Genomic DNA, 26,599 nt, shown 5'->3' on the forward strand with positions numbered 1-26,599 from the left:
TCCTATTAATGTCGCAAAATACAAAATAGCAGATATATCGGGTTCAAATTACACTCTGCGGCACAATAACGCAGTCGGCGTAAAATACAGTAACATAATCCTCGCCATGCACATTTTATTGTAACAAAACAAGAGTAGTAAAGACGATAACAAGCACAATAAAAATCCGAAACCACAATAGTACATAACATTGATTTTAATTTTACGAGACGTGTGTCGAAAAGCGCATTTTTACGTTTATTTTCGTGTAAACTGCAGACAAAACAAGTTTTTTCTCCATTCAAACATATTTCAAGAGTAAATTTTGTCTCTCTGTGTGTTTATGCTAAGGTTAAAGTCCCGCCGATGTGGCGATAGTGCGTCTTCGAAATTCCAAAAGCGAAAGCGAACTTTGCAAAAAAGGAAAAAGCTGAAAAAGCTCTCGTGTTTTCCACTGAAAAATCACGATGTTTACAGAAGGACGGCCAGACGGATCCATTTGTTAGCAAGTTGCGGTATTTGTTTGAGCTTTTACGGTAGGATCGTTCGACATTGTTTGAGCGAGGGACCGAAAGATACTCGAAAGGAATTTCGGCGATTAATTCACGCAAAATACGAGAATCCACGGATGTTCGATTGGCGAGAGCGGATTTGGCGGTTTGTGTTTTGTGTCGTCCTTTCCGGCAAGAAATTAATTAACTGTCGTCCAAGAAAAACAGGATTCGAGAAGTACAAGCATGAAATCGCCGAGCGATAAGGTTAATTCATCAAAGAATTAAACGGATTTTGCTTGTATCTTTACGGGATTTTAGGGAGTTAATGAACAGTTTTTAAGTGAATTGGGAGCGTTTATGAATAAGAGGATAATTAAAAGCGGAGAAAAATGAGTATTGTTATATGGCGATGAAGCGAAAGACAATTAAATTGTGCAGATTAAAAACTTGAAGGCGACGTTGAAGGTGTGCTTAATGATCGCCCTTTGTATTTTTAAAGCGAGGTTGTTGTTCTTGTTTTAATCTGTGCTCATTCTTTTCCAGATTTTACTCGAATTTTGCGCCGTAGAGCAGGAAGAATTTCAATAGCAAGGGAAATTAGCGATGACAGGACTCGGAAAAGTAATCATTTTGTTATTTACATAACAAATCAGGAAAGTGAGTTATTATATGACGAGGAGATTTTCGAGTCTAACATGTCAAACATCGACATATTTTTTTTTGAAATGCGAATGTTTGTGATTAATAAATACCTAATGGACTAAATTAAATATAGGCATTCATCTTCAACTGCTTCTTGTAGTTTCTAACGCAATAAACAAAAATCAATAAATATACAACAGAATTCTTTTAATTTTGGCAAGGTGTTGTAAAACTATACCAATTAAGACATCTGGTAAGATTCTGTTTCTATTTTCGTCCGACACATTGTATTTGCAAGGTAAAGAATACCCGCATTTCTTAACATTTGTACCGTATGAACGAAACCGCTTGGTCACCTTTCACGTTTGTTTGTACGACACTGTTTCAAGATATTGACTCTTTCTTGAAAATGTGGATATCGCTGTTCTTATGTGCTACATGTCGTTCGGCAATCATCTTAAAACCACCCTAAATTATCTAGATATACTTCAGCATTTTGTCGAGTATGACAATGTGACTCATGCTAATTGATGGTGGCAATTGGCACCACTCCTTTAGAAAACTAAATATAATTTCAATAATACGGCAACTTTCACTCTTGTCCAAGTTTCACTGAAATCGAAAATGTAAAATTCAACGCAAATAAAGTTTTGTAAATTTAAATTAAAATACAATTATAATGGAAAAAGAGAAAAAATTCTAACACAAATGTACGAACTGTGTACTTCGTCCCACTTTTTTTTTTGGAAAGCTTTAGGTAAAATGTTACTTTTGATTCTTTGTTGTTATTTATAATTCCAATAACATTTTGCGTCAATTTATTGCAGAATTTAGCAAGAGTTCTTCACTTTGATCACGCTTTATATCTTGAAAACGGATAGAGATATTGGAATTCGACAAAAAAAGCTATTGTTATTGAAGGGGGAAGTTTAATTTAGTATATTGCACGTTTGACATGTTATAAGGGTGTTTCAGGCAAAGCTCCTCGGCTTTACACATATCTTGAAATCAGATAGGGATATTGAAATTCTGTAAACGCGATTGTATTTAGCTTGAAGGAGGAAGCTTAACTTCGTACATTGGAAATATGACGTATATATATATATCGGCATCGTGACGCAAACCTAAATTTTTTTAAATTGTAACATATTTTTAAAGGATTTTGACAAATCATTCAATTACGAGTATAATCATATATAATCCATACGTGTTCATTTCATTTTCAGTTGAAAATGAACTTTATAAACAGTTCGTAATATCTGTCATCTGTACCTGCTACTGCTACCCCCTTACAGCTAAAAATAATGGCATTTCTAGAGTTTCAATATTCTAGGCATTTTTAAGACATGAGGTGGCAGAATTTTATCTCGGACACCTGTATAAGGCTTCGATGTTAAATCAGTTCCGTTTTAAATTACTTTACCCTATATTTCCTACAGTTTCTTTAAACACGGTAGTGAGAAAAAAATTGGTCGAAAGTTGTTTCGACAGAATTTTCCTCGCACCGAAAGTCCAGTGAAGCTATTGCCTGCTTATAAAAGATTCTGTATGAAAAAGTTAAATTTAGCCCCACTTACCCACCCGTTCTCTCATTTTTTTTTCTTCAGAAATAAGCAATAAATGTTATAGCAAATAAGTAGTATAACAAAAAAATTACGATTAACATCCTACATTCTATTAGTTCCCATTCTCACTTAAAAAAAAACATATCATTCACCCCGCCCACCCACCCAGCTTCCATTTCATCAGTGATTCATTTTCTCTATCCCGAATGAAAGGTGTATCTCAATTGAAGAGAGATAAAATCATTAGAATGAGAATAGCGTGTGTGGGCTGGGCTAGTATCTGCTAAGATAAGATTGATTTTGGTAAATGACATACCCTCTAAGAAAATAAAGGGTCGGTGAGAGGGGCTAGTAGGGGAACGAGGGGCTTGTTGTAACAGTTTTTAGGAAAACGAATATAATTTGGTATCTATTAGCTGTCTGGCCATTATAAAAGTATCTGTCGGTAGTCTAACTATTCCCCTACTGGACTCAACAGGCAAAAGGTCAAAATTGTTCATCTTCACTTCACACCAGGCATTTTCTTAAAAAAAGTGCATTGTTACAACTTGCCCCGTGGTTGGGGCTAGTTGTAACAGCCATGAGACAGGTAGTACCAGTAAAAATAAAGCTGATGTTGATACATATTTAGACTTTATTTTTGAAAAATCAACACAACACTTCATTATATACAATTTTTTTTCAGTAAAACTGAAATAAACTTCTAGAAAAAGAGTTAACATTAAAAATTTGAGTGTTGTCTTCCTTTTTCTTAATATATCTGGAAAGCGATATATGGCATAGGTCAAAATTTTGGCTCGCTTTTCGTATGCTAGGTATGAGATTTGTAGAAGTGAATTTGGGATAAGTTGTAACATGTTACAACTTGCTCCAAAGCTATTGTTACAACATGCCCCGTAGCACAATTTTCTACATTTAATTACATTTCGACAAAATTATGTAGCTTAGCGTCAAAATGTGTAAGGAATATCAAAGCTGAGTAATTTTTGAGCTACATGCAAAACTAAAAGTTTTAAATTAATTAATAACTGATACGAAAAACCAAATTTTACTAAAGCAATATTTTACATTACTTGGTCAAAACGAGACACGTGCACACATCCACTTACTGCGCTGGCTCAAGGAACAGTGGTTGTGATGACATGATGTCTTATGGTGCAAGAATTAAATTCAGTAAAATACCTGACGTTAAAGAGTTTAAATTGTGGGTAAAAATTTAGTGTTACAACTTACCCCTGTTACAACAAGCCCCTAGTTCCCCTACTTGCTAAGATAAGACTATTTATGGCACACGACATACCCTCTAAGAAAACAGAGGGCGGGTGGGCGGGGCTAGTACTTGTTAAAATAAGATTGATTTTGGTACATGACATCTTCCAAAAAAAGGGCGGGTGGGCGGGGCTAAAACTTGCTAAGCTAGGACTGCACAAAATAAAGAGTAGTCACTGGAACAAAGAAGGGGTGGGTGGGCGGGGCTACTGCTTGCTCCTGAAACTACGAAAAAGCTAAATTTAGCTCCGCCCACCTTCCTTCTCCATTTCACTCACTTATTTTATTTAGTGTAAAATAATAGCAGTACTATATTTCAAAAATTTTTGCAATTCTGATCATATTTTGCACATTTTAGATAGGGTTTGTTCGGCAAAATTTTGAGATGACGTTATGAATTTTTTGGGGATGATAAACAGATACATTTTGTTAAAAAGTTACCATACTTACAATAACTTCAGGGCTCTCACTTGGTTCATATGTTATGAAAAAGTTCATATTTTTAATGTAAGTCGTTATTATTTCATATTTGGTATGAATTTGTTCATAAAAGTTCATATTGATTAGTTCGTATAAAAATCAAATTTAATAACATTATAGTTTAAAAGCATACTAAATAAAAAACACCAACACAGCAACAAATTTTTGATATTTGACAATAATTTTTAACATTTTCATTATACTATAGTAATTGAACAACTGGAAAATGAGTTGAAGACGGTAAATAAAGAAAAAACAGTTTGTCAGTTAACTGTTGATCAGTGACTAGATAAAACAAATAAAGCCATTAAAAAAGTTTTAAAGTCTACAGAGTGCGGATCAGACGTGAAAATCGCTGGCGTGTTGCTGCATTCAGTTATTGAGCAACGAAAAGACGAAAAATAAAAAATTAAGCAAACGGACAAATTACAATCCAATATTTTGACGCGCAAGAGTACTGTAATTAGTGGACTAGTTGATAAGAAAAAAAAAAGTTTTCAGAATAAGATTTTATTTCTCATTTTATTTAATTTGTGTTATTACAAAGAGATAGGTATTGTTATTTTAAAAGTTATTATTACAAATAGTTTGTTCTCTTCTTATATATATTTTATTTTGTATTTATTATTTTTAAATTAAAATTTTTCCTGTCTGTTTGCTTATGAGATTTTAAATAAACTTTCCATTTTTTGTCATGTGATTTTCTGCAAGAGTTATTTGTATCGGTCAGTGTGAACATTTTGGACAATAAATACCTGTATATTCCGTTTTTAGGACAGAATATGCAAAAATGGCACAGCCTGCAAATCTGACGGGTTCATATTGGTTCATATTCTTCAAATTTATGGGTTCATATTTTCATATTTTATTGCCAAGTTTAAGTGAGAGCCCTGTAACTTCAAAATGCTAAGATTTCAAAGTATTCAGTTTTGCAGTTCTTGATTTAATCAATAAAATAAATTGACTCAGTCATTAATTTTTTTCAGACACCCCGTATAAGCAAATCTAAAAAATATTAATGCAGTGATAAATCACAAGTACATATAGTCTCATCATACTTTGCATATTTAAGACAGGATTTATTGAGCAATATTTTGAGGTGACGTCATCATTTTTTTAGGGGGGATGAGCAAATACATTTTGATCAAAAATTTACCATATTTATGATAACTTTAAAAAATTGGTCTAAAGAGTTTAGACAGTACTTCCCTCGCTGTTGGAAACTTGACGACTGCATGCCTATTGTGTTTTTTTCTCATTACATTTTTGTAGTGGGAATTTAAAAAAAAATTGCGATGACGTCATCAACATTTCTGCAAGGACACGTATATCAGTTGGGATAGATGTAGTGTAATACTAAGAATAAAATTATTATATTCTCAAATTTTCGAGAAAATGAATTGGGTCGTTTTGAATATTGATTTGTAATAATCAATAAAATAACGAAACAATTTACTCACGTATACGTATCAGAGGCAACTGAAAATCGTGTATGTATAAACATTCTTAATTTAAGATGACAGGCGTAACAGCATACGTGAGAGTCAAACAGAGAAACTGTAAACAAAACGACCATCGGTTTTATTGCTTCGACTTCCGCTTATTATATAAAACATTGGGTTTTATTTTAATTCTTGACGGTGAAATTCACAATTGGTTGATTATAAACATGTCTATTTCACATTCGCGGAACCAAGTGAGCGCATAAAACAAATGCAGGTCTGTAATGTTAAAGTCGATGTAAATAAGCGTGCTACCCTTATGTTTCAACCGAGTTTTTCCTTTAACAAATTTTGTGTCTACCAAATTGGGTTGGTTGGGGTGTAATACTAATAATAAGTGTTGCCTTTAATTTAATCAATAAAATAAATTTACTTCATTAATTTTTTTGAACCACCTCTTAAGAAAATCTGAAAAATATGAATGGAATGATAAATCACAAGTACAAACTCATCATATTTTTTGCATTTTAGATAGGATTTATTCAGCAAAATTTAAGGGTGACGTCATCAATTTTTTTAGGAGGGATGAACAAATACATTTTGAACAAAAGTTTACCATGCTTATAATAACTTTAAAATATTCCCAAGATTTCAAAGCATTCGGTTTTCTAATTCCTGATTAAATCGATAAAATAAATTCACGCCTTCATTAATTTTTTTGAGTCACCCTGCAGATGCAAATCCAAAAATATGACTGGTATGATAAATCACAAGTACAGACTCATCATATTTTGTACATTTTAGATACGATTTATTCGGTAAACTTTTGAGCTGACGTCATCAGTTTTTTGTAGAAGATAACCAAATATATTTTGACTAAAAATTTATTATGCTCTTTATAACCTTACAACATCTGCAAGATTTCAAAGCATTCGGTTTTGTAGTTCCTGATTAAATCAATAAAATAAATTAACGCATTCATTAATTTTTTTGAGTCACCCTGTATATGCAAATCGAAAAAATTTGAATGGAATGATAAATCACAAGAAGAGACTCACCATATTTTGTACATTTTAGATAGGATTTATTCAGCAAAATTTTGTGGTGACATCATAAATTTTTTAGGGGGGACGACCAAATACGTTTTGATCAAAAATTTACCATGCCTATGATAATTTTAAAATATCTTCAAGATTTCGAAGCATTCGGTTTTGTAGTTCCTGAGTAAATCAGTAAAATAAATTTACGCTTTCATTTATTTTCTTGAATCACCCTGTATATGCAAATCCAAAAAATATGAATGGAGTGATAGATCACAAGTACAGACTGATCATATTTTGTACATTTTAGATATGATTTATTCGGCAAATTTTCGAGCTGACGTCATCAAGTTTTTGGAGGGGATAAGCAAATATATTTTGACTAAACATTTATTATGCTCTTTATAACCTTAAAGCATCTGCAAGATGTCAGAGCATTCCGTTTTGTAGTTCCTGATTAAATCAATAAAATATATTTACGCATTCATTAATTTTTTTGAGTCACTCTGTATATGCAAATCCAAAAAATATGAATGGAGTGATAAATGACAAGTACAGGCTCATCATATTTTGTACATTTTAGAAATGATTTATTCGGCAAACTTTCGAGCTGACGTCATCAAGTTTTTGGAGGGAATAAGCAAATATATTTTGACTAAACATTTATTATGCTCTTTATAACCTTAAAACATCTGCAAGATTTCAGAGCATTCGGTTTTGTAGTTCCTGATTAAATCAATAAAATATATTTACGCATTCATTAATTTTTTTGAGTCACCCTGTATATGCAAATCCAAAAAATATGAATGGAGTGATAGATCACAAGTACAGACTCATCATATTTTGTACATTTTAGATATGATTTATTCCACAAACTTTTGAGCTGACGTCATCAAGTTTTTGGAGGGGATAATCAAATATTTTTTGACTAAAGATTTATGATGCTCTTTATAGCCTTAAAACATCTGCAACATTTCAAAGCATTCTGGTTAGCAGATTAAAAATTAAATTTCAAAATATTGTTTTAAAATTTTGATTTTTTTTCCAAAAATCTGGACGTTTCGGGTGAAAAGTCGATTCAGAGTTGTAAACTACATGTGTAGGACTATGTTATTTTATACAATTGAAAACCCATTTACTATGTACAATTTTGAAGTGACGTCATCGCATTAGTGGTGGGGATGATTAGACAAATTTTGGTTAGCGTTTTACCATCTACATGATATTCTTAATATAAGTACAAAATTTCACAACAATCGGTCGAGTACTTTCGGAGATTATCTGTCTAATAAAAATCCGGGACGGCAGACGGACAGACGGACGGACAGACGGACGGACAGACGGACAGACGGACAGACGGACAGACGGACAGACGGACAGACAGACGGAAATGGGAGACCTATTTCTTCGTCTTCTAGGGGTCATGAAAGATCGAGAAAACGTAAAAGTAGAGAGTCGGCCGACGGACTCGATTACAATACTTCCTTTGCTTACGCTCGGGAAGTAAAAAATGATCTAAAGAGTTTAGACAGTACTTCCCTCGTTGTTGGAAACGTGACGACTGCATGCTTATTATGTTTTTTTTCATTACATTTTTGTAGCGGCGCATTTTAAAATAAATTGAGTATTAATTTTCTCAATTTTGTCATTATTTGGTATTGGCATCATTTTTCTGTGATTGCTATCATTGCTTATTAAAAAAATAAATAAATAATTTGAATGAAGTCGTATCTGGGGTGTACAATATGTTGCATATGCAAAAATTGTCAGGCGTGAACAGATAAAATGAACATCCTGTATAGTGCTTGTAATTTAAGACAAATAGCCATTACACTTGTCAACCTGTAGACGTGACGGTGAAACACAAACTAAACTAAACATGTTTTCTGCGAATTGCAATAACCGGATGGCAATGCCGACGGTCTAGACTGGTTTATTGCTCTGACTTCTGTTTATTGAATAAAACACTACATTTTATTCGGTTTTTGGATGATGTAATTCACATTTGGTAAATTAAAACTTATCTAGATCTATGCGAGCACTCATTAATTTTTTTGAGTCACCTTGTATATACGAATTCAAAGAATATGAATGGAATGATGAATCACAACTACAGACTCATCATATGTATTTTGTACATTTGAGATAGGATTTATTCAGCAAAATTTTGAGGTGACGTCATCAATTTTTTAGGGGGAATGAGCAAATACATTTTGAGTAAACATTTACCATGACTATGATAACTTTAAAACATCTCCAAGATTTCAAAGCATTCGATTTTGTAGTTCCTGATTAAATCAATAAAATAAATTCACGCATTCATTAATTTTTTGAGTCACCCTGTATATGGGAATTCAAAAAATTGTGAATGGAATGATAAATCACAAGTACAGATTCATCATATTTTGTACATTTTAGATAGGATTTATTCGGCAAACTTTAGATCTGACGTCATCAATTTTTTGGAGGGGATAAGTAAATATATTGTGATTAAAATTTTATCATGCTTTTCATAACTGTAAACCATCTGTAAGATTTCAAAGCATTCGGTTTTGTAGATCCCAAATTAAATATCAAAATCTTGTTTCCTAATTTTGATTTTTTTTTTCCAAAAATCTGGACGTTTCGGGTAAAATCTCAAATCGGAGTCATAAACTACATGTGTAAAACTATGTTATTTGATATAATTTAAAACCCAATTACTATGTACAATTTTGAAGTGACGTCATCACATTAGCGGTGGGGATGATTAGACAAATTTAGCGTTTTACCATCTACATGATATACCTAATATAAATACAAAATTTGACAACAATCGGCCCAGTACTTTCGGAGATTATCTGTCTAATAAAAATCCGGGATGGCAGACAGACGGACAGACAGACGGACCGAGACCTATTTCTTCGTCCTCTAGGGGTCATGAAAGGTCGAGAAAATGTAAAAGTAGAGTCGGCCGACGAACTCGATTACAATACTTCCTTTGCTTACGCTCGGGAAGTAAAAAAACGAAATATTTGGACACTACGTTTAAATATAGAATAAGTGCGCCCATCCAGTAAAATTTTTGAAAAAAAGTACTTCTGCATATACAGGATGTTTCTACTAACACTGTGTACGTAAGTCGCATGTATCTGCAATTTATGAGTAGGTACTGTGTAAATATTGGAACGCTATCCAAAAATTTTCTATTCATCAAAAATTTAGTGCGTCTTTTCCAAAGTAAATCCTACTTAAACTATACTAAATAATATGCACATAAACATACGGTTTATTAATTTATTCTTATTTTGAACCTTATAGATGTACATTTTTCAAAAAAAAAGAAAAAACAAAATTGTGCTACAAAATTTTACAGTGTATCTTAAAAACGACAACCTTGAATGCTTCGAAATTTTGCACTGCCTTTAATTATCCTAATGAGATAGTAGACTAATAAGAATCAACGTTTACGAGTTCATCCCTTCCAAAATTTGATGACATCATCTTAAAATAGTACAAAGCAAGTCACAGCTGAAAACGCAGAAAAGCGTATTTCTATGAGGGTGATTCATCATTAGAGAGCGGATTTTATGAAATTTGCATATCCGTTATTTTTTGCATATAAGTCTTGATATTTAATATGTGAACGAATCATGCTAATTAAAAATGAATACAGCTATAAAAAAATTGCATATTTGCATATATTTGCCTTCTGCTGCATATTTCACCAAACGCGTGCATATTTTGCATTTTTATCAATTTTTGTGCTAATTTGAAAAAAAAAAAAATTTTCATTCTATCGGCATTTATCTAGAAAGACGAAATTTTATGAATCATATTGCAAATATTGTCCTGAGCTTCAAATAACTAGGAAAGGTTTGGGTTTTACGGTAGTTTGGAGACACCACTGGGTGTTAAGCCATCCTTTCAGGTAAATTCGCGCCCTAATTACTTTTGGAAATACCAGTCATGCCCAATATTTTTGTTCGTTAGTTAAGTGGTACGTTTAGTGGTGGTCGAAGGGACTATTATTTTTCATCGTGAGTTTGTATTGAAAGCATTTAAAGGGATACAGGTATATATCGAAGATAACTCAAATTAATTTAAGGATTAAACCTTTTCCTGAACTTATTCTTCAAGAATGAACTGTGTTTTGTGGCGCCTGCCCTAAACCGGTAAGTATTTTTACATCTATGGACGTAGTACACAGTTTTTCTATTTAGAAATACATATACTTTAGAATCACCGGAAAAACTTTTTGTTAGAATATTTCGAAAAATATCTAAAAATAAATTGTTACCAAAATAGTAATTAAATAATGGATTACTACTATTTTTCAATTTGTTCTGTTTATATTTATTTTTTAGTATAATAAGAATATTATCTTTAAAACCGTGATTTATGAGTTAGTGAGATGTAATTAAACACTTTGCAGTGTGATTTATGTATTTTTTGTAATAAAACGTAAGCTCGGGAACCCTGTTTTTGTATTTTATAAATAAATTTAGTTCGCTTTTTTTATTTTTGGAGCATATGCATTGCATATCTCTGCATATATTAAGAAAGTTACTGCATATTTGCATAAATTTGGTGCATATCATATGATCATATTTCTCAAAATTTTGGTGCATATTTTCCGCTCTCTATTCATCATTAAACAAATTTTGTTATCTCCGATATAGAAGGCGTAGATAAGATTTTGTTTCGTCCGCTTCTACATTCAATACTTAAACAGTCGTTTGTTAAGTAAAACTTGTGATTTTTTAAAGGGGATGCTAACGAAATAAACCAGTCGCTCGAGCGGCAACATAAAGAATTTTCTTCTAGAGTGTGAAAATTCAACGCAATTATCATGCAGGTATCACAGGTAAAACTTTTATATCTTGAGAGCAGATGAGGCGTTAAAATTCTGTAAACGCCTTTATCTTTAGGTTCAAGGAGAAAACATAAATAGTACGTTGCAAATATATATGACGTATATATGGCGTCGGCGTTGACACGCAACCTGTATTTTTTTAAATTGCAACGTACATATTTTTTAACGAATTTTCATGGGCCATTAAATTACGATTACAGTGGTGTAAAATATTGTCATGAAATCATGGAAATGGATGTGAAAACGCAATTCTATTACTACCGTTAATTTTTAACGTCCAGCCTGATTTAGGAGACTAAAAGACTGAATTGGGAATGTTTGAGCCTTTTTAACTTGCGATAGGTGAATGGCATATTTTTGAAACAAATTTTACTAATTTTTCAGATCACGGTTATTCAGAGAACGTGGTTAGTTTAAAACTTTGTGCGTGGAAGTAGTACCGGTGCAGTACTACCTAGTCAGATAAAGAAATGTTCAGATGAGAAGACGTTAGCACAATTGACGTTTGTGACAAGAGACCGAAAGTATTCATCAATCATCACAACGAAGCGCTAAAACTCATAAAATTTGAAAGTCAACTTGAAATGCAGTCAAAAGATTACAAAACCTATGAGTAATTACATATAATCAATTTCTTCTACAAATAAATGCAAAACAGCTTCTCTGATTTTCTTGAAATTCTAGAAGGACATTACTGCTGTTTTACGAAATTTAAGAAAAAAATTGATTTCGGAACATTTCCAGCTAAATCAGCTGTGAAAAAAAAATAGAAAATGTCAGTAAATTGTTTCATTCTAACCACGTATGCATACAAAATTTTAAAGAATCGCTTTTTGAACAATAATAATAACAATAATAATTAATGCCCAACAGACATACAATATCCAATTACAGGACAAATTAGAGCTAAGCATAAATGAATTAACACATTGCAAAATCCAGAATTAAATAGATCTAAATTGAACTTAAGCTAAACTTAACTTAAGTTAAGCAAGACTAAAAACTCCATTTTTCATTTAACCATTGTATAAGTAATTATGAGAAAATACGAGTATACATTGTGGCGACTATGTAAACGGAGTACGTTGATACAGGCAGCCAACCAAATAATTGGAGTCGATATCATTATGAAGGACTTTATATAAAAATTTTACTGCAGACATTTTATATCGACATTCTAAGGTATCAGTAGTGAACACGAGTTTAAGAGTTCTTTATGCTCAAAACCTCTGGATTGCTAGGATTAAATAAATATTTCGCCAATTTTCGCTGAACATTGTCAAGATTTAATTTTTGATATGTATAGTTGAGAAATCATATTAGGGACAGGTACTACAAATTATCTATGACGCAAATCTCTTTCGATGTATGTAGTATCGGCAAGTAGATCTACACACGTCGTCCTGCACATTTTAGAGATTTTAAAATAAAATGATCACAAATCTTGTAAGTGTTAGCGATAACAAATTGCAAACATTTTCTTAAGACGATAGATAACCTAAAACCAGTGACAGCTGTCTAGAAAGATACAGCAAATACTGTTTAAGCAAGATGTTTCTAAATTGCCAAAAGCCAATGGAATTTCATTACTTAAAAAACAAATAGAGATAAGTAGACCCCTGATAAGACCCTTGCGGAAATCCCTTTCATTTTCAATGTCTTCTTTGATAATTAAAACAGTGTAGTAATAGTGTTAGAATTCAAAAGAGAGTAACAAAAATTGTAACCAACAACCGAATATAAAATGTGACCGTACGTCAATGTCATAGATATCTCAACCATCCCATGGTATCAGAGATGTGTTGTGTGCTTGTGTTATCGCCCTATCTGTTTGTCTTTTAATCACCAGCATTTATTAATAAAGATAAGTGGACAAACATCAGTAACGCAATCAGTAACGCAACAAATCCCCACAACGTCAGCACATCATGGCGACAAAAAACCTCTCAGAACCCAAAGTACAAGAATTCCAATTCCACGAAATCCCCAAAACAACGAAATGGGAGAGCTTCCAAAAAGCCATCTACGACCCCGACAAAAAAGAATTCTTCGGTAGAACCAAAAAAAACTGGTACCAACTATTGATCTTCTATACAATTTTCTACGCTTGTCTGGCTGCGCTGTGGGCGATATGTATGAGAGGGCTTCTTGCCACGTTAAGTGATACCGAACCTAAATACCAACTGTCGGACAGCCTCATTGGTACTAACCCAGGTTTAGGTTTTCGACCCATTTCGAAGAAAACGGAAGAAGGTTCGCTGATATGGTACACCTTGAATCAAACCGAGAGTACAAAGAAGTGGGTTGATTTAACCGATGAGTTCTTGAAACCTTACAAAGTAGACCAGGTGGGAAAAAATTATCAGGCTTGTGACCACAGTGTAAAAGTCAAAAAAGGGCACGTGTGCACGGTGAATCTCGATGAGTTTGGGCCATGTACTAACAATAATAGTTACGGGTATGCTTCCAGTTCTCCGTGCGTTTTTCTCAAGTTGAATAAAATTTTTGGGTGGGAACCTGAGTACCAGACAACTGTGGAAGAAGATATGCCGAAAGATTTGAGTGTTCACATTAAAAATTCCAACATTAGTAACCCTGAAGTGTGGATTAGTTGTAAAGGAGAAAACCCCTTCGACAGAGAAAGGATAGGTGGGTTTAGTTACTATCCGAGCCACGGGTTCCCTGGGTACTACTTTCCCTATATGAATGATCCGAATTATCTGAGTCCTATTATTGCTGTACAAATTAGGAATGTTTTGCCTAATGCAATTGTTAATATTGAGTGCAGAGCTTGGGCAAAGAATATTAATTATAGTGGGAGTAGAAACAATAGAGAAGGGTCGGTACATTTTGAGATTCTAGTCGACGAACCTAAGTAGGTCTAGTTATAATTTTCTTATTTTTTTTTTTTTGTTATTTTGAGAACATAAATTAACTAACGGTTTTGTGATGATTTTTTTGGGGTTTTAGTTTAAGTTTGTTGTCTCATAGTTATATAAAATTTGTTTTAATTATTTTTTTAAACGTATAAAATTTAGGAGAAGAGTGAAAAGTAGAAAAAAGTTTTGCCTGAATTGTCACAGTATTTTAAAGTAACCGTGAAACAAAATTAACCAAATAGGTTACGAGGAAAGATATAACTAAGTAAGTCAACATTTATCAATTTACGTCATTTTTACCTAGAAAATATATATTACGTAATTTATGCCTACAATTGTATCTATAAGTGTAAATATCAAGTACTCAGTGTCAATAAAAATTCCATAAGTGTCGACCTACATTATCACGAGTAAGTGATAGCACAATTAATTTCCTATTAAACTTCATCTACAAGAAGAAAATTTGAAATTTGGATTAAGATAAAAGACATTTATCTATAAGTGTTACGTTACTGAGATATGTTAAATGATTTCTATTTATTTAGTTATTATATTTAAGTCCACTCATCTTTTTAAAACGTGTCTTATCAAATTCTGATGTAGTGTTTTTGACAGAAAATGATTGAATAGTATTTAATCGAAGTATTTTGAGTAATTTTTACGATTTCAAATAACATTGTTTTGCTTTCTCTAATTGGAACTTCTATACTTTTGCTTTTTTATCATTTTCTCTCATCATTTTGTTATTTTTCGTTTATTTTTGTATACATTTGGCGAATTACGCTTTGCCCTGGGCTGAGTTAATAATGTTTATCATTTTCTATTAAAATATGTATATTTTTTAGTTCTTTTGGGATAAGAAAAATACAATAAACGTTGCATAACAACATCATTGTCCTCTGTTAAGACACGTAATAAAAATTGGTCGAAGATTATTTCGACAGAACTTTCCAGGCCGCTAAGGTACAGTCGAACAAATGCAATTTCGAAAAATTGTGAAATTTACTTTTAGAATTTTATCTTTTTTGACGATGACCCCTTATGCTCAGGAAGTAATAAAGAAGCCGCAATTTGCTAAGTGTATCTATGATTCATAATTGTCCTAATGTATTCCAAAAATGAGCTGTGGTAAAATACAAGATATTTTTTCTAATTTTGACGTGAAAGGTAACATTTTCCAAAATTGATTGAAATTTTAAAATGGTTAATTTTTCATAACTAGTGATAAAATAAACTGCGGGTGAAAAATTGGTGATATTTTAATTAATTCAGTTTAGGCCTATTCATTTAGGGCTATAATTTATTTTTATGTACATAAAATTTGTAAGTTATTTTTTAAGTGGAGCATGCTATATATGTTTATAGATTTGGATTATCTATGAAAAGGGGGTTTTTAGTCAACAGTCTTCAAGATGTTTGCATTTTAAAAATGGTCATACATATTTAAAAATTGAGAATGGAATATTCCCTTTTTTTTAATATCGCGAGTTGCGAATTTTTAAGAACGAACATTTTTTGACAATACAATTAAAATATGTTGAAATTGTTGATCAAAAACCCATTCTGATTGTTATAATTTCTCTCCTTTTTTAATCTTTCTGTAAAAAAAAATGTGGGGTGTTAAAACTTGTAACTATTGTGTGCAACTTCCAGATGAAATATCCTGTATATTTGAATACAATTTTAAATTGTAGGTCTAAGACTCCACACAGACTGCCTGAAAAAGATGTTTGGAGCATTTTATACACACGTAAAATTTTTTGTGTATAATATTTAAATATAACAACAAAACTTTAATAAATAAGAATGGCAGCATAATATACAAATAATTCATCATAGTTTAAAATTGAAAGAGTCGTTTATTACTAGTGTAATTTGATTGTTAGATAGAAAGAGTAGAAAATATTCTTGTAGTTAATAAAATTATTTGTGTTTAAGTTGCTGTTTTTTTAGCACTTACAATACAAATTTTATGAACAAAGTGCGTTTTATTGACACAAATTGTTATATAGCTCTTAAAGATTAAAATCACACTCACGTATAAGTAAGCATATGTTGGTTTATCTTTACTTTTTCGCTCTGAATTTGTAAGAGCAAATAAAAGACCACTTTTCTACACCTGAACAAACTTTGATTTGTTACCAAATTTTTTGTTTTAATATTTTTCATAAGTATCTAAATTCCAGAAAATTTCTGTCATTTCTAGTTTCGATGAAGTGTATTTGATTGTAAAATTATTTTATATTGACACATTATCATCCACATTACATCACAACTAACATGGTGTATATTATAACAACTACTTAGGTGTAAAAGTAGGCCGTGAAATATGTGCAGTATATTATACCAAGTAATTTTCCTGATTTGTGATCTAGTTGCCCAAGAATTTATTGACAGAACAAATTCAGCCGAAAAGTAGGTCGTAACTTGACACAGTTTTTAATTAAAAAAAAAATTGGTCCAAGGTTATTTCGACAGAACTTCCCTCGCCCCTAAAGTGCAGCCGAACAAATTCCGCTTCTTTAGAAAATTATAAAATTTGATGTTGACTATACATATGAAATATATTTAAAACAGATAACGAACGGGAAAAAATGACTTTTGGAAAAATCGAAATATAAAGAAATCGAACATTAGAAAAACTAAAACATTAGAATGTCGATACATCGTTAAATTGAGAAATCAAAGAATTTTAAAAATCGAAAAATGTAAAAATTGAGATATCGAGCAATCGAAATATCAAGAAATCGAAAAACCTATTCAAATCTCAAAAGATAGAAAACAGAAAAATCAAAAATCTAAAATCAAGAAGTCGAAAAATTGAAATATAAAAAAATTGAAAAATCTGAGTTATACAACAGTTTTACACCGTAACCGACGAATTAATAAAATACGCATTACGTAAGCCGAACAATTCCTACTAAAAAAATCTTGCTGCAATAACCCCTTATAAAACGCTAAAAACCGCACTGTAAACCCTGTAATATATATTCAACGTATTTTTCTTTCACACAAAGAAAATAAAGTCCACTTCGCTTACATAATAGACCAAGCTCCGAAACCTCTTAAAAATGACTCCCCGAGGACATTATCTCCAGTCACAACTACTCTAAAAGCTACAATGTTATTTCTTCCTCCATTATTTACACAGGCGCTTAATTATTTAATCACAGCCGCCAATTTAGTCTAGAAAAACAAACTCCTCCATCTAGCAAATAATGAGCACTTGTAAAAAGGAGCGACTGAAGCAAGAGAAAGAAAACAATTTGACGGCAAATCCTGCATAGAGGCTACGTACAAAGCGAATTTCCTTCATATTATGTTCCCAGAAAATCATATAAACGTCAGACAGATAGATACAGAAGTTATTGTGAGACATTTTGTGTCAATAAATCAACAAATTTTCTCTTACGCCGGAAATTACATCAGCTTAATAAAAATGCCGGCGTTCGTGTTACACATATATGAACTTTGAAATTGTCCTGCGATTCGAGATATCGTCTGAATTTAATCCGGAAGAGGAGTCACTTCGCTTTCTATCGGTTTGAAGGATGAGACAATATAATTCACGAGCTGTCTTCGGTTAAAATTTCATATAGAGAAATGTCTTGTTCCACGTCCTTGGAGTATTAATGTTGAGGAACGTTTTTCGTGTGTTTTCACCGTATTATTGTCACGTCGTTTAACGTAATTTACCATGTTTGGTCATCACACATCATACACTTACACAATTACTGTTATTCGCTTAAATCTGTTATCAGGTTATCAGTCTAGAACGAAAGTTGATAAGTTTGTTGGTTGAATCAACAATTTTTGTATCAATATTACCAGTTATTTACGAAATTCGAAATTAGTTACACAAATAATACTAGGATTCCTAACCAAAATCAATACTGAAAAGATTTATGAATTTATGAGTAGTCAATAATTTAAATTCGTGTAAGGTTATGGGTTTAGAGACGTTTTTACAGTTCCGATTCACTGCAAAGTTTCGGATGTGGATCTGGATCCAGAATACGGATATCTGTTATAAAAATAAAAATCCGGATAGCCCCCGGATCCATTCCAAACTTAAAAACAAAAAAAGCTTTCGCATTATTAGCACGACGTTCTAACCAACTCAGCTAATGGATGTTTGCTTAGCGTTTCCCTTACACCATAGAAACTCGTTGAGTAGAGTTAGAATTCATAAAATAATGTTTTTATTTCTAAGTTAAATTGTACGAGAGCAATAAAAAGCACGATCAAAGACATCCATAAATTTCTGAAACATTATTTTCAACTCAAACTTCCAAACTGACGGTACTCTGACAAGACGAAAGAAAATTCTATCAAAAATGAATCTTAAAAAACCCATGACTATTTTGTTTCCGATCATGTTTTTTATTTTTTTTTTTTTGAGAAAATTTGGCTGCCTAGGGTAAAAAATCAAGACGGATACATAAGACACAAATACAGGAGCATGTTAATTTATAAAATTTAAATAGGATTTACCATGCTAAATTTTGAGATAATTAAAATTACCTATTAAATAAGATAAACAGGGAATGCAAAAAATATACAACCGAATAAAAAGTGGCAACAAAGGGAATGACAAAAAAAATTTCGAATGGGCGCAACCTCAAAGGTGTCCGTCATCGTTTCTGTGTCATATGGGTACTGTACCTGTTTAGATTAGTGCCTAATAGATTCATCCGCATTCGTGCTAGCGTGTTGACCAGTTCACTTAAGTTTGTTTCTGTTTCCGCGTGTTATTGTTTGTCATTTAAAAAAATAAATTTAAAAACCGCACCTCCTTTTGAAGTGTACATGTTACGCTACGACTGACAGTCCGTTATCAGATTCTGATGACTCACCATGTTGAACTTAAAATAATCCGTCTCTAACACCCCTTGTCCTTCAACCCTAGGTAATAGCACTCTGACGCTCAAGTGTTTATTTATGCATCGAAAGAATGTCACGTAGAAATTAGTTTTTTTGAGTCATCCTGTATACGGAAATCTAAAAAATATGAATGTAGTGATAAATAACAAGTATAGACTGATCATATTTTGCAATTTTAGGATTTATTATGTACCATGATTGCAATAACCTCAAAACGCCTACAAAATTTAAAATTATTCAGTTTTGCAATTCTTGATTTAATCAATAAAATAAATTCACGCTTTCATTAATTTTTTTGAGTCACTCTGTATATGCAAATCCAAGAAATATGAATGAAATGACAAATTACAAGTACAGACTCATCATATTTTGTACAATTTAGATAGGATTTAACGGCAAAATTTTGAGCTGAAGTCATCAATTTTTTGGAGGAGATAAGTAAATGTATTTTCTTGCAGCTTCAAAATTAAATTGGAAAAAGTTGTTTTATAATTTTGATGTGTTTTCCAAAATCTGGACGTTTAGGGTAAAAACTCAATACACTAATACAGAGTCATAATCATAAACTACATGTGCAGGACTACGTTATTTCATTCAACTTAAAACACATTTCCTATATGCAATTTTGAAGTGACGTCATCACATTATTGGTGGGGATGATTAGACAAATTTTAATTATCTCATAATTTTGCATAGTAAATACTATTTAAATTTTGTAACATAAATATAAGATGTGACAACAATCGACCCAGTACTTTCGGAGATTATCTGTCTTATAAAAATCCGGCACGGCAGACGGACGGACAGACGGAAATGGGAGACCTATGTCTTCGTACTCTAGGGATCTCTACGTCGAGAAAACCTAAAACTCGGCCGATGGACTCGATTACAATACTTCCTTTGCTTACGTTCAAGAAGTAAAAAATTTATAAAACAAAAAGAATAAATTGCGGCTTCTAATAACAGTAACGGCACTAGAAATGATGATGAAGATGATGAAAATGAAAGTTGTGATGAAAAGCAAAACAAATTATAGAAGAAATTAAAACGAAGTTCTGGAGTTGTTTAGACGGAACTTCTCTCCACATTTTTAGAAAAATGATAAAAATTGATTCAGCGAAATAAAAGTTAAAACAAAATTATGGGTAAATTATTAAACTATAGCTAAAGAATCATGCTATGCCTATATTTAAAGTGAGTTTTTCTCGATTAAATTTTGCAATGACGTCATCAACTTTTTCGCAGGGACAAATAAACGTTTCATGACCCCTAGATTATGAAAAAATAAGTTTCCCGTTTCCATGTGTGTGTTCGCCGAGGGTGTCGATTCTTATTAGACAGATAATCTCAGAAACTACAGGACTGATTGTTGTCAAATTTTATGTGTTGGGAATATCGTTTAGATGATAAAAATCTAACCAAAATTTGTCTAATCATCCCCATCAACAATGTGATGATAACAGCTCAAAATGTTTTGTACTAAATGTTATTTCAATTTTATAAAATATTAGATTCCTCTGGATTATGAGTCTGTATTAAATTTTTACCCTACACATCCAAATTTTTTGAAAGAACAATCACAGTTTTATGACAACACTTTTGCAATTTAACTTTAGAATTGGAAAACCGAATATTTGCAATCTTGCAGACGTTTTAAAGTTATCGTAAGGATAGTAAATCTTTAATCGAAGTTTATCCGTTTATCCCCTCCCAAAAAAATTATAACGTCGTCTCAAAATTGTGTCGGATAATTCCCATTTAAAATATGCGAAATATTATAAATCTATACTTGTGATTAATCCGTGCACTCATATTTTTTAGAAGTACTTATACAGTGACTGAAAAAAAAATAATGAGGAAATTTATTTTATTGATCAAATCAAAAACGGTTCACCCCATTTTCCTGAAAATTTAAGTATACAATACTGCTGTTACTAGTATTACACTGCGCCTATCTAAATTGATACACGTATCCTTACTAAAATAATATAGATAACGTAATCATAAAATTTTATTATCAAAAAACTCACTTGAAACACACGCCTAGCATGATCCTTTACCTGTATTTTAACAGTTTATTTTAACTTATAGAGGTTGTCATAAAAAAATTAAATAAGCAAAATTGAATTTTAATGCATTTTTTATCCAAAAAAACTGTCATATTTTAAACAGCGATTCTGTAAAAATTGTAGGAGTTATCGAAAAAATGAGGCCGAAACTCACTTCTGGAGGTCTAAATATACGAGAAAAATGTCATACCAATCTGTCCATTAATTTCGGAAATTACTTGTAGTAGCCAAAAGACGACAGACAAACAAACGGAAACGAGTGACCTATATTTTCATGTTTCATAGGGTCTAGGAAATGTCTGATGTTATGAAACATCGGCTACAAAAATTTTTGTAAAGTAATTGTGACAAAGAAAAACGGAACAGATGTCATCAAATTGTTGGTGAGTGGTTTTGGTTAACGTTTTGGCCATCTATACGATACCCCTAAAATACATATAAAATTTGACGACAATCCGTCGAGTATTTTCGGAGATTATCTGTCTCATAAAAATCAATGCAGAGAGACAACAGACAAACTGAAGTCGGAGACCACTTTATTCGTACTCTAGGGGTAATGAAACGCCGAGAAAACATGAAAGTAGCCCGATGGACTCTACTAAAAAACCATGAAACAATGGAACGTGCGCAGTCTTTGCGTTACAGGTTCGAAGTCGCCCATTGCAATCAACGAGCTATTGAATATTCTTCTACGAGCTTGGTTTGTATTAGTATAAACGGTGACTCTAAAATTTCGATTTTTTGGCAAAAATCTGGACACCTCGGGGAAAATCTCAAGGCTGATTCATAAACGACAAGTACAGGAATATGTTATTTTATAAAATTTAAATCCTACTTAGTATGAAAAATTTTGAAGGGACGTCATTCAACTGCTGGTAGGATGATTAGACAAATTTTAGTTAGCGTTTTACCATCTACACGATATTTCTAACATTCACATAAAATTTGATAATAATCGGTGCGACAATTTCTCAGATTATCTGTTTAATAAAAACCGACACAGACAGACGACAGATGACAATCATGAGAGTGTAATATATTCAGAATATTAACCACAAAAATAGTAAAACATGGACAAAAGTAAAAGAAAGGACAAAAACCATTATAATGGAACACTTTACAAATCCAGACTACAGTGGAAAGCGAAACAAGAAAATAATAAGAATGAAGAACAAATAAATATTTACCACATATCAAATCAGAAACTTTTGGTACAATAAATAATAACGACAAAACAAGAACTCGTAAAGCAGAGAAATAAATATCAATAAGAAAAGAACAAACGCGAGAAACGTCTGAAATAGAGATGTACCGACTGTTCCGCTTTGCTAAAACCGGTTTATAAATGCAACAGAGAGTGTGTTTTTTTTTCTATTTCTGACTACCTTAAAAACTTGTTTTATTTTAATAAAAGGAATAACTAAAGTTTCTTTGTTTTCCAAAAAATGTGTTAAATTTGTTTGGATAATTTTAACATTTAATTTTTTGTAGTAACTCAGTACAGAATAACACAATTTAGAGCGGTTTATACAATACTTTTTTGGAAAATTTTTGGAAATTTTGAATTCGCTTTGCGTGTATATTGGACCAGATATCGTGACGGCGATTTCAGAATCGTAACTAGCGGAAAATTATCTACACCTTGACACCAATTTTCGGTCGATTAAACCAATTTTAACCGGTTTTAACAAAGCCGACTATAGTCGGTACATCTCTAGTCTGAAATAGAAAATGAGATGTGCATATGTAAAATTGCAACGAATTTTTGCTATTATAGAAAACATGGAAAATTTGAATAGGGGAGATTGAAAAATGAGCAATCAAGTAATGATCTATTGAAGAAATATATGTCGGCGACGGTGATCATGGTGGCTGTGGCGTAGGCAACCAAACATACAAGCAATACGTTAGACGTCATAGGTGGCGCCACAAAGTGTTGTGTGATTCCCAGAACCATAAACAATATTGAAGGTCGACGGACATATAGCCATATATGGTAATGAGCAGGAACACGAGGGGGAAAGGGTTTCTCCCACGCGCGGAACGGCGGGACAAGGGGGCAGTGAGAAAGAGAGGCCCGGTCACGTCGGATCGCGAAGTTCCACAAAGTGCTTGTAGTACGACCCTGAGCGCCCAAAAATTGTTTTTTTTAATAAAGGCTCCGACATCAGAAGTGGGATTAAAAGTGCTACAAGTGCGTGCCAGAATGCCTCCCAAAAGAGTTCAACATCAACCCCCGGTTGTGACCACGACGCCGAGTGTTTCCTCACCGCAGACAGTAGTGACACGTTCTGGCGAGTTCAAACTTCCACCATTTGATCCAACCTCTCGGTTTGCCGATCCCGAAGGATGGACCGCTATCGTGGATTTATGTGTGGCGAAACATCAGCCCGACCAGCTGGATTTGGTTATGGGCCTTTCGAATGCTTTACAAGGCGAAGCAGCCAGTTGGCTCATTTCGGCAAAGCCCACCGAAAAGAACTGGGAGGCGTTGAAAGCGGAATTCCTCTCCATTTTCTGCAAACCAGTCGATCTGTTGCAACAATTTTCGGAAGCTGTCAATGGACGACGTGACGTGAAACAAGACTCGCCGTTGATCGAGGAAATGCTGCACTCCATGCGGGTTACATTAAACCTTTTGCAAAACCGGGAGAGTGATGAAGCGTTCGCAGTTCTCGTTGCATGCTACTTTGGCTCCCGACGGGATGAGTTCGTGGGTAGTGCCTACCAGAAAGAGCATCCAAAAGACGCAAAATCTATGTGCGCGATGCTGCAGGGTAGATTAGATCAGCGCCAGGTGCTATTTCCTTCCGGTCAACATACCGGTTCGAAGCGCCGCGCCTCATCTCCGTTTGCACCACATAAGCCTGAAAAGTTTGTCCGTTTTACCGGAAATTGCCACAAATGCGGCCGAAAAGGGCACCGTGCTGTCCAATGCAGAAGCCGACGGTCGCCAGAAAGGAGCACTGCAAGTACGAGTACACATTACCAGTCCAAGATTGTCACCTGTTTTACTTGCGGAAAAGAGGGACACATATCAACAAAATGTCCAAAGAGCAAAAGGGAAGTTCCTGAAAAGCGGGTCAATCTCTGCACGATGTCGCCGACGGGACAGCTCAAACTTAAAAGCGGTGAGACCTTTCCTTTTCTGTTTGATACGGGTTCCGATTGTTCTTTAATTAAAAGGAGTGTAGCCGACCGCTTCTGCGGTAAAAGAATTTGTAAGATTACCAACTTAAAGGGCATAGGCAGCGGCTCTTTCGTTTGTTCTGAACAAATTTTGACAAGAATCGAAATTCAAGGTCTTTTTGTTGAAATATTATTTTTTGTCGTACCAGATGATTTCATCTCCGCCCAAGTTATATTAGGAAATGATTTGGTCGAACAAAGGATTAGTGTTAATTATAGCTCAACTGGTTTATTTTTATCACGCGAGTTACAAGTTCAAAGCTGTCAAAAAGCAGTGATTACTTCGGACCACATTCGGACTGATGCGACCGGTACTGATAAAGACAAGTTAATAAGCCTGTTGAACAAGTACCAGAATAATTTTATCGATGGAGTCCCTTCAAGCCGAGTAACAACAGGTAATTTAGTAATACGTCTAAAGGATCCTAACAAGGTAGTACAAAGGAGACCATATCGGTTGGCCCCAGTAGAGCGTGAAATCGTAAGAGACAAAATTCAACAGCTCCTCACAGCTAATATTATTAGACCTAGTTGTTCGCCGTTTTCCAGTCCTATTATTTTGGTGAAAAAACAGGATAGGACTGATCGCCTTTGTGTTGATTACCGTGAACTTAATGCCAACACTGTGCCAGATAAATATCCATTACCATTGATTAGCGATCAAATCAATCGTTTACACAATGCATTTTATTTCTCATCTCTCGATATGGCGTCGGGGTTTCATCAGATCCCCGTACATCCTGATTCCGTGGAAAGCACCGCATTCGTAACGCCAGATGGGCAGTATGAGTACCTCACTATGCCATTCGGACTTAAGAATGCACCCTCTGTATATCAACGGGCGATAGACAAAGCTCTTGGTGAGTTACGAAATCAATTTGCTGTTGCGTATATCGACGACGTGTTAATACCCTCATCAACGGTTTCTGAAGGCCTTAAACGCCTTGAAAGTGTAATGGATGCTCTCGTTAATGCCGGTTTTTCATTTAACGTGAAAAAATGCAAATTCCTGAAATCTCAGATTGAATATCTTGGATTTACAGTAAAAGGTGGAGAACTACGCCCTAACTCGCGGAAAACTGCAGCCCTTGTAAATTCTCCGATTCCGACAACGCCGACTCAAGTTCGGCAATTTCTGGGCTTGGCGTCTTACTTTCGTCAATTTATTTCTAATTTTTCAACCCTAGCAGCACCTTTATATCAGCTTACTTCTAGCTCGGTACGGCAAATTACATGGTTACCCAAACATGAGGAAGCACGAAATAAGCTCATTCAATGTTTAACTAACGAACCTGTTTTGGCTATTTTTAATCCCGCATTACCGATAGAATTACACACAGACGCAAGTTCTGAAGGCTACGGTGCCGTACTTATACAAAAGAAAGATAACAAGGCGCATCCCGTCGCGTATTTCAGTAAACGTACGACTGATCCCGAGTCTCGTTATCATTCATACGAGCTTGAGACTTTGGCAGTAGTCAATGCCGTAAGACACTTCAGGCATTTTCTGTTTGGGAAGCATTTTACCGTGGTTACCGATTGCAATTCTCTGAAAGCGTCCCGAACAAAACGCGACCTGACACCTAGAGCCCATCGTTGGTGGACTTTTCTGCAATCGTTTGATTTTGAAATAATCTACCGTGAAGGAAAACGGTTGCAACACGCTGATTACTTTTCACGGAACCCGCTGGCTCCAGAAAAACAAATGGAAGCCAATGAAACCAATACCCAGTGTAATAAAATTTATCACACTCAGGCACTTAACCTACATCGAGACTGGCTCGCGGCGGCACAACAACGCGATGACGAATT

General features: G+C 33.6%; 2 protein-coding genes and 1 long non-coding RNA gene across 8 annotated transcripts in view; 2 read left to right on the forward strand and 1 right to left on the reverse strand.

The window, feature by feature from the left end:
* Positions 1-26,599, forward strand: part of LOC135142399 (uncharacterized) — a 283,252-nt gene that overhangs the window by 243,829 nt on the left and 12,824 nt on the right. The window lies entirely within an intron of this gene.
* Cngl (Cyclic nucleotide-gated ion channel-like) overlaps positions 1-26,599 on the reverse strand; it is a 360,771-nt gene that overhangs the window by 242,062 nt on the left and 92,110 nt on the right. The window lies entirely within an intron of this gene.
* On the forward strand, positions 13,453-16,582 carry LOC135142219 (sodium/potassium-transporting ATPase subunit beta-1-like). Its single transcript, XM_064073892.1, has one exon. The coding sequence runs from the start codon at positions 13,695-13,697 to the stop codon at positions 14,643-14,645; it is 951 nt and encodes a 316-aa protein (XP_063929962.1). The 5' UTR covers positions 13,453-13,694; the 3' UTR covers positions 14,646-16,582.

This window comes from Zophobas morio, unplaced genomic scaffold (assembly GCF_036711695.1).
Source record: "Zophobas morio isolate AGI-343-1 ecotype UQ-CSIRO unplaced genomic scaffold, CSIRO_AGI_Zmor_V1 ptg000046l, whole genome shotgun sequence".
Lineage (NCBI taxonomy): Eukaryota > Metazoa > Arthropoda > Insecta > Coleoptera > Tenebrionidae > Zophobas > Zophobas morio.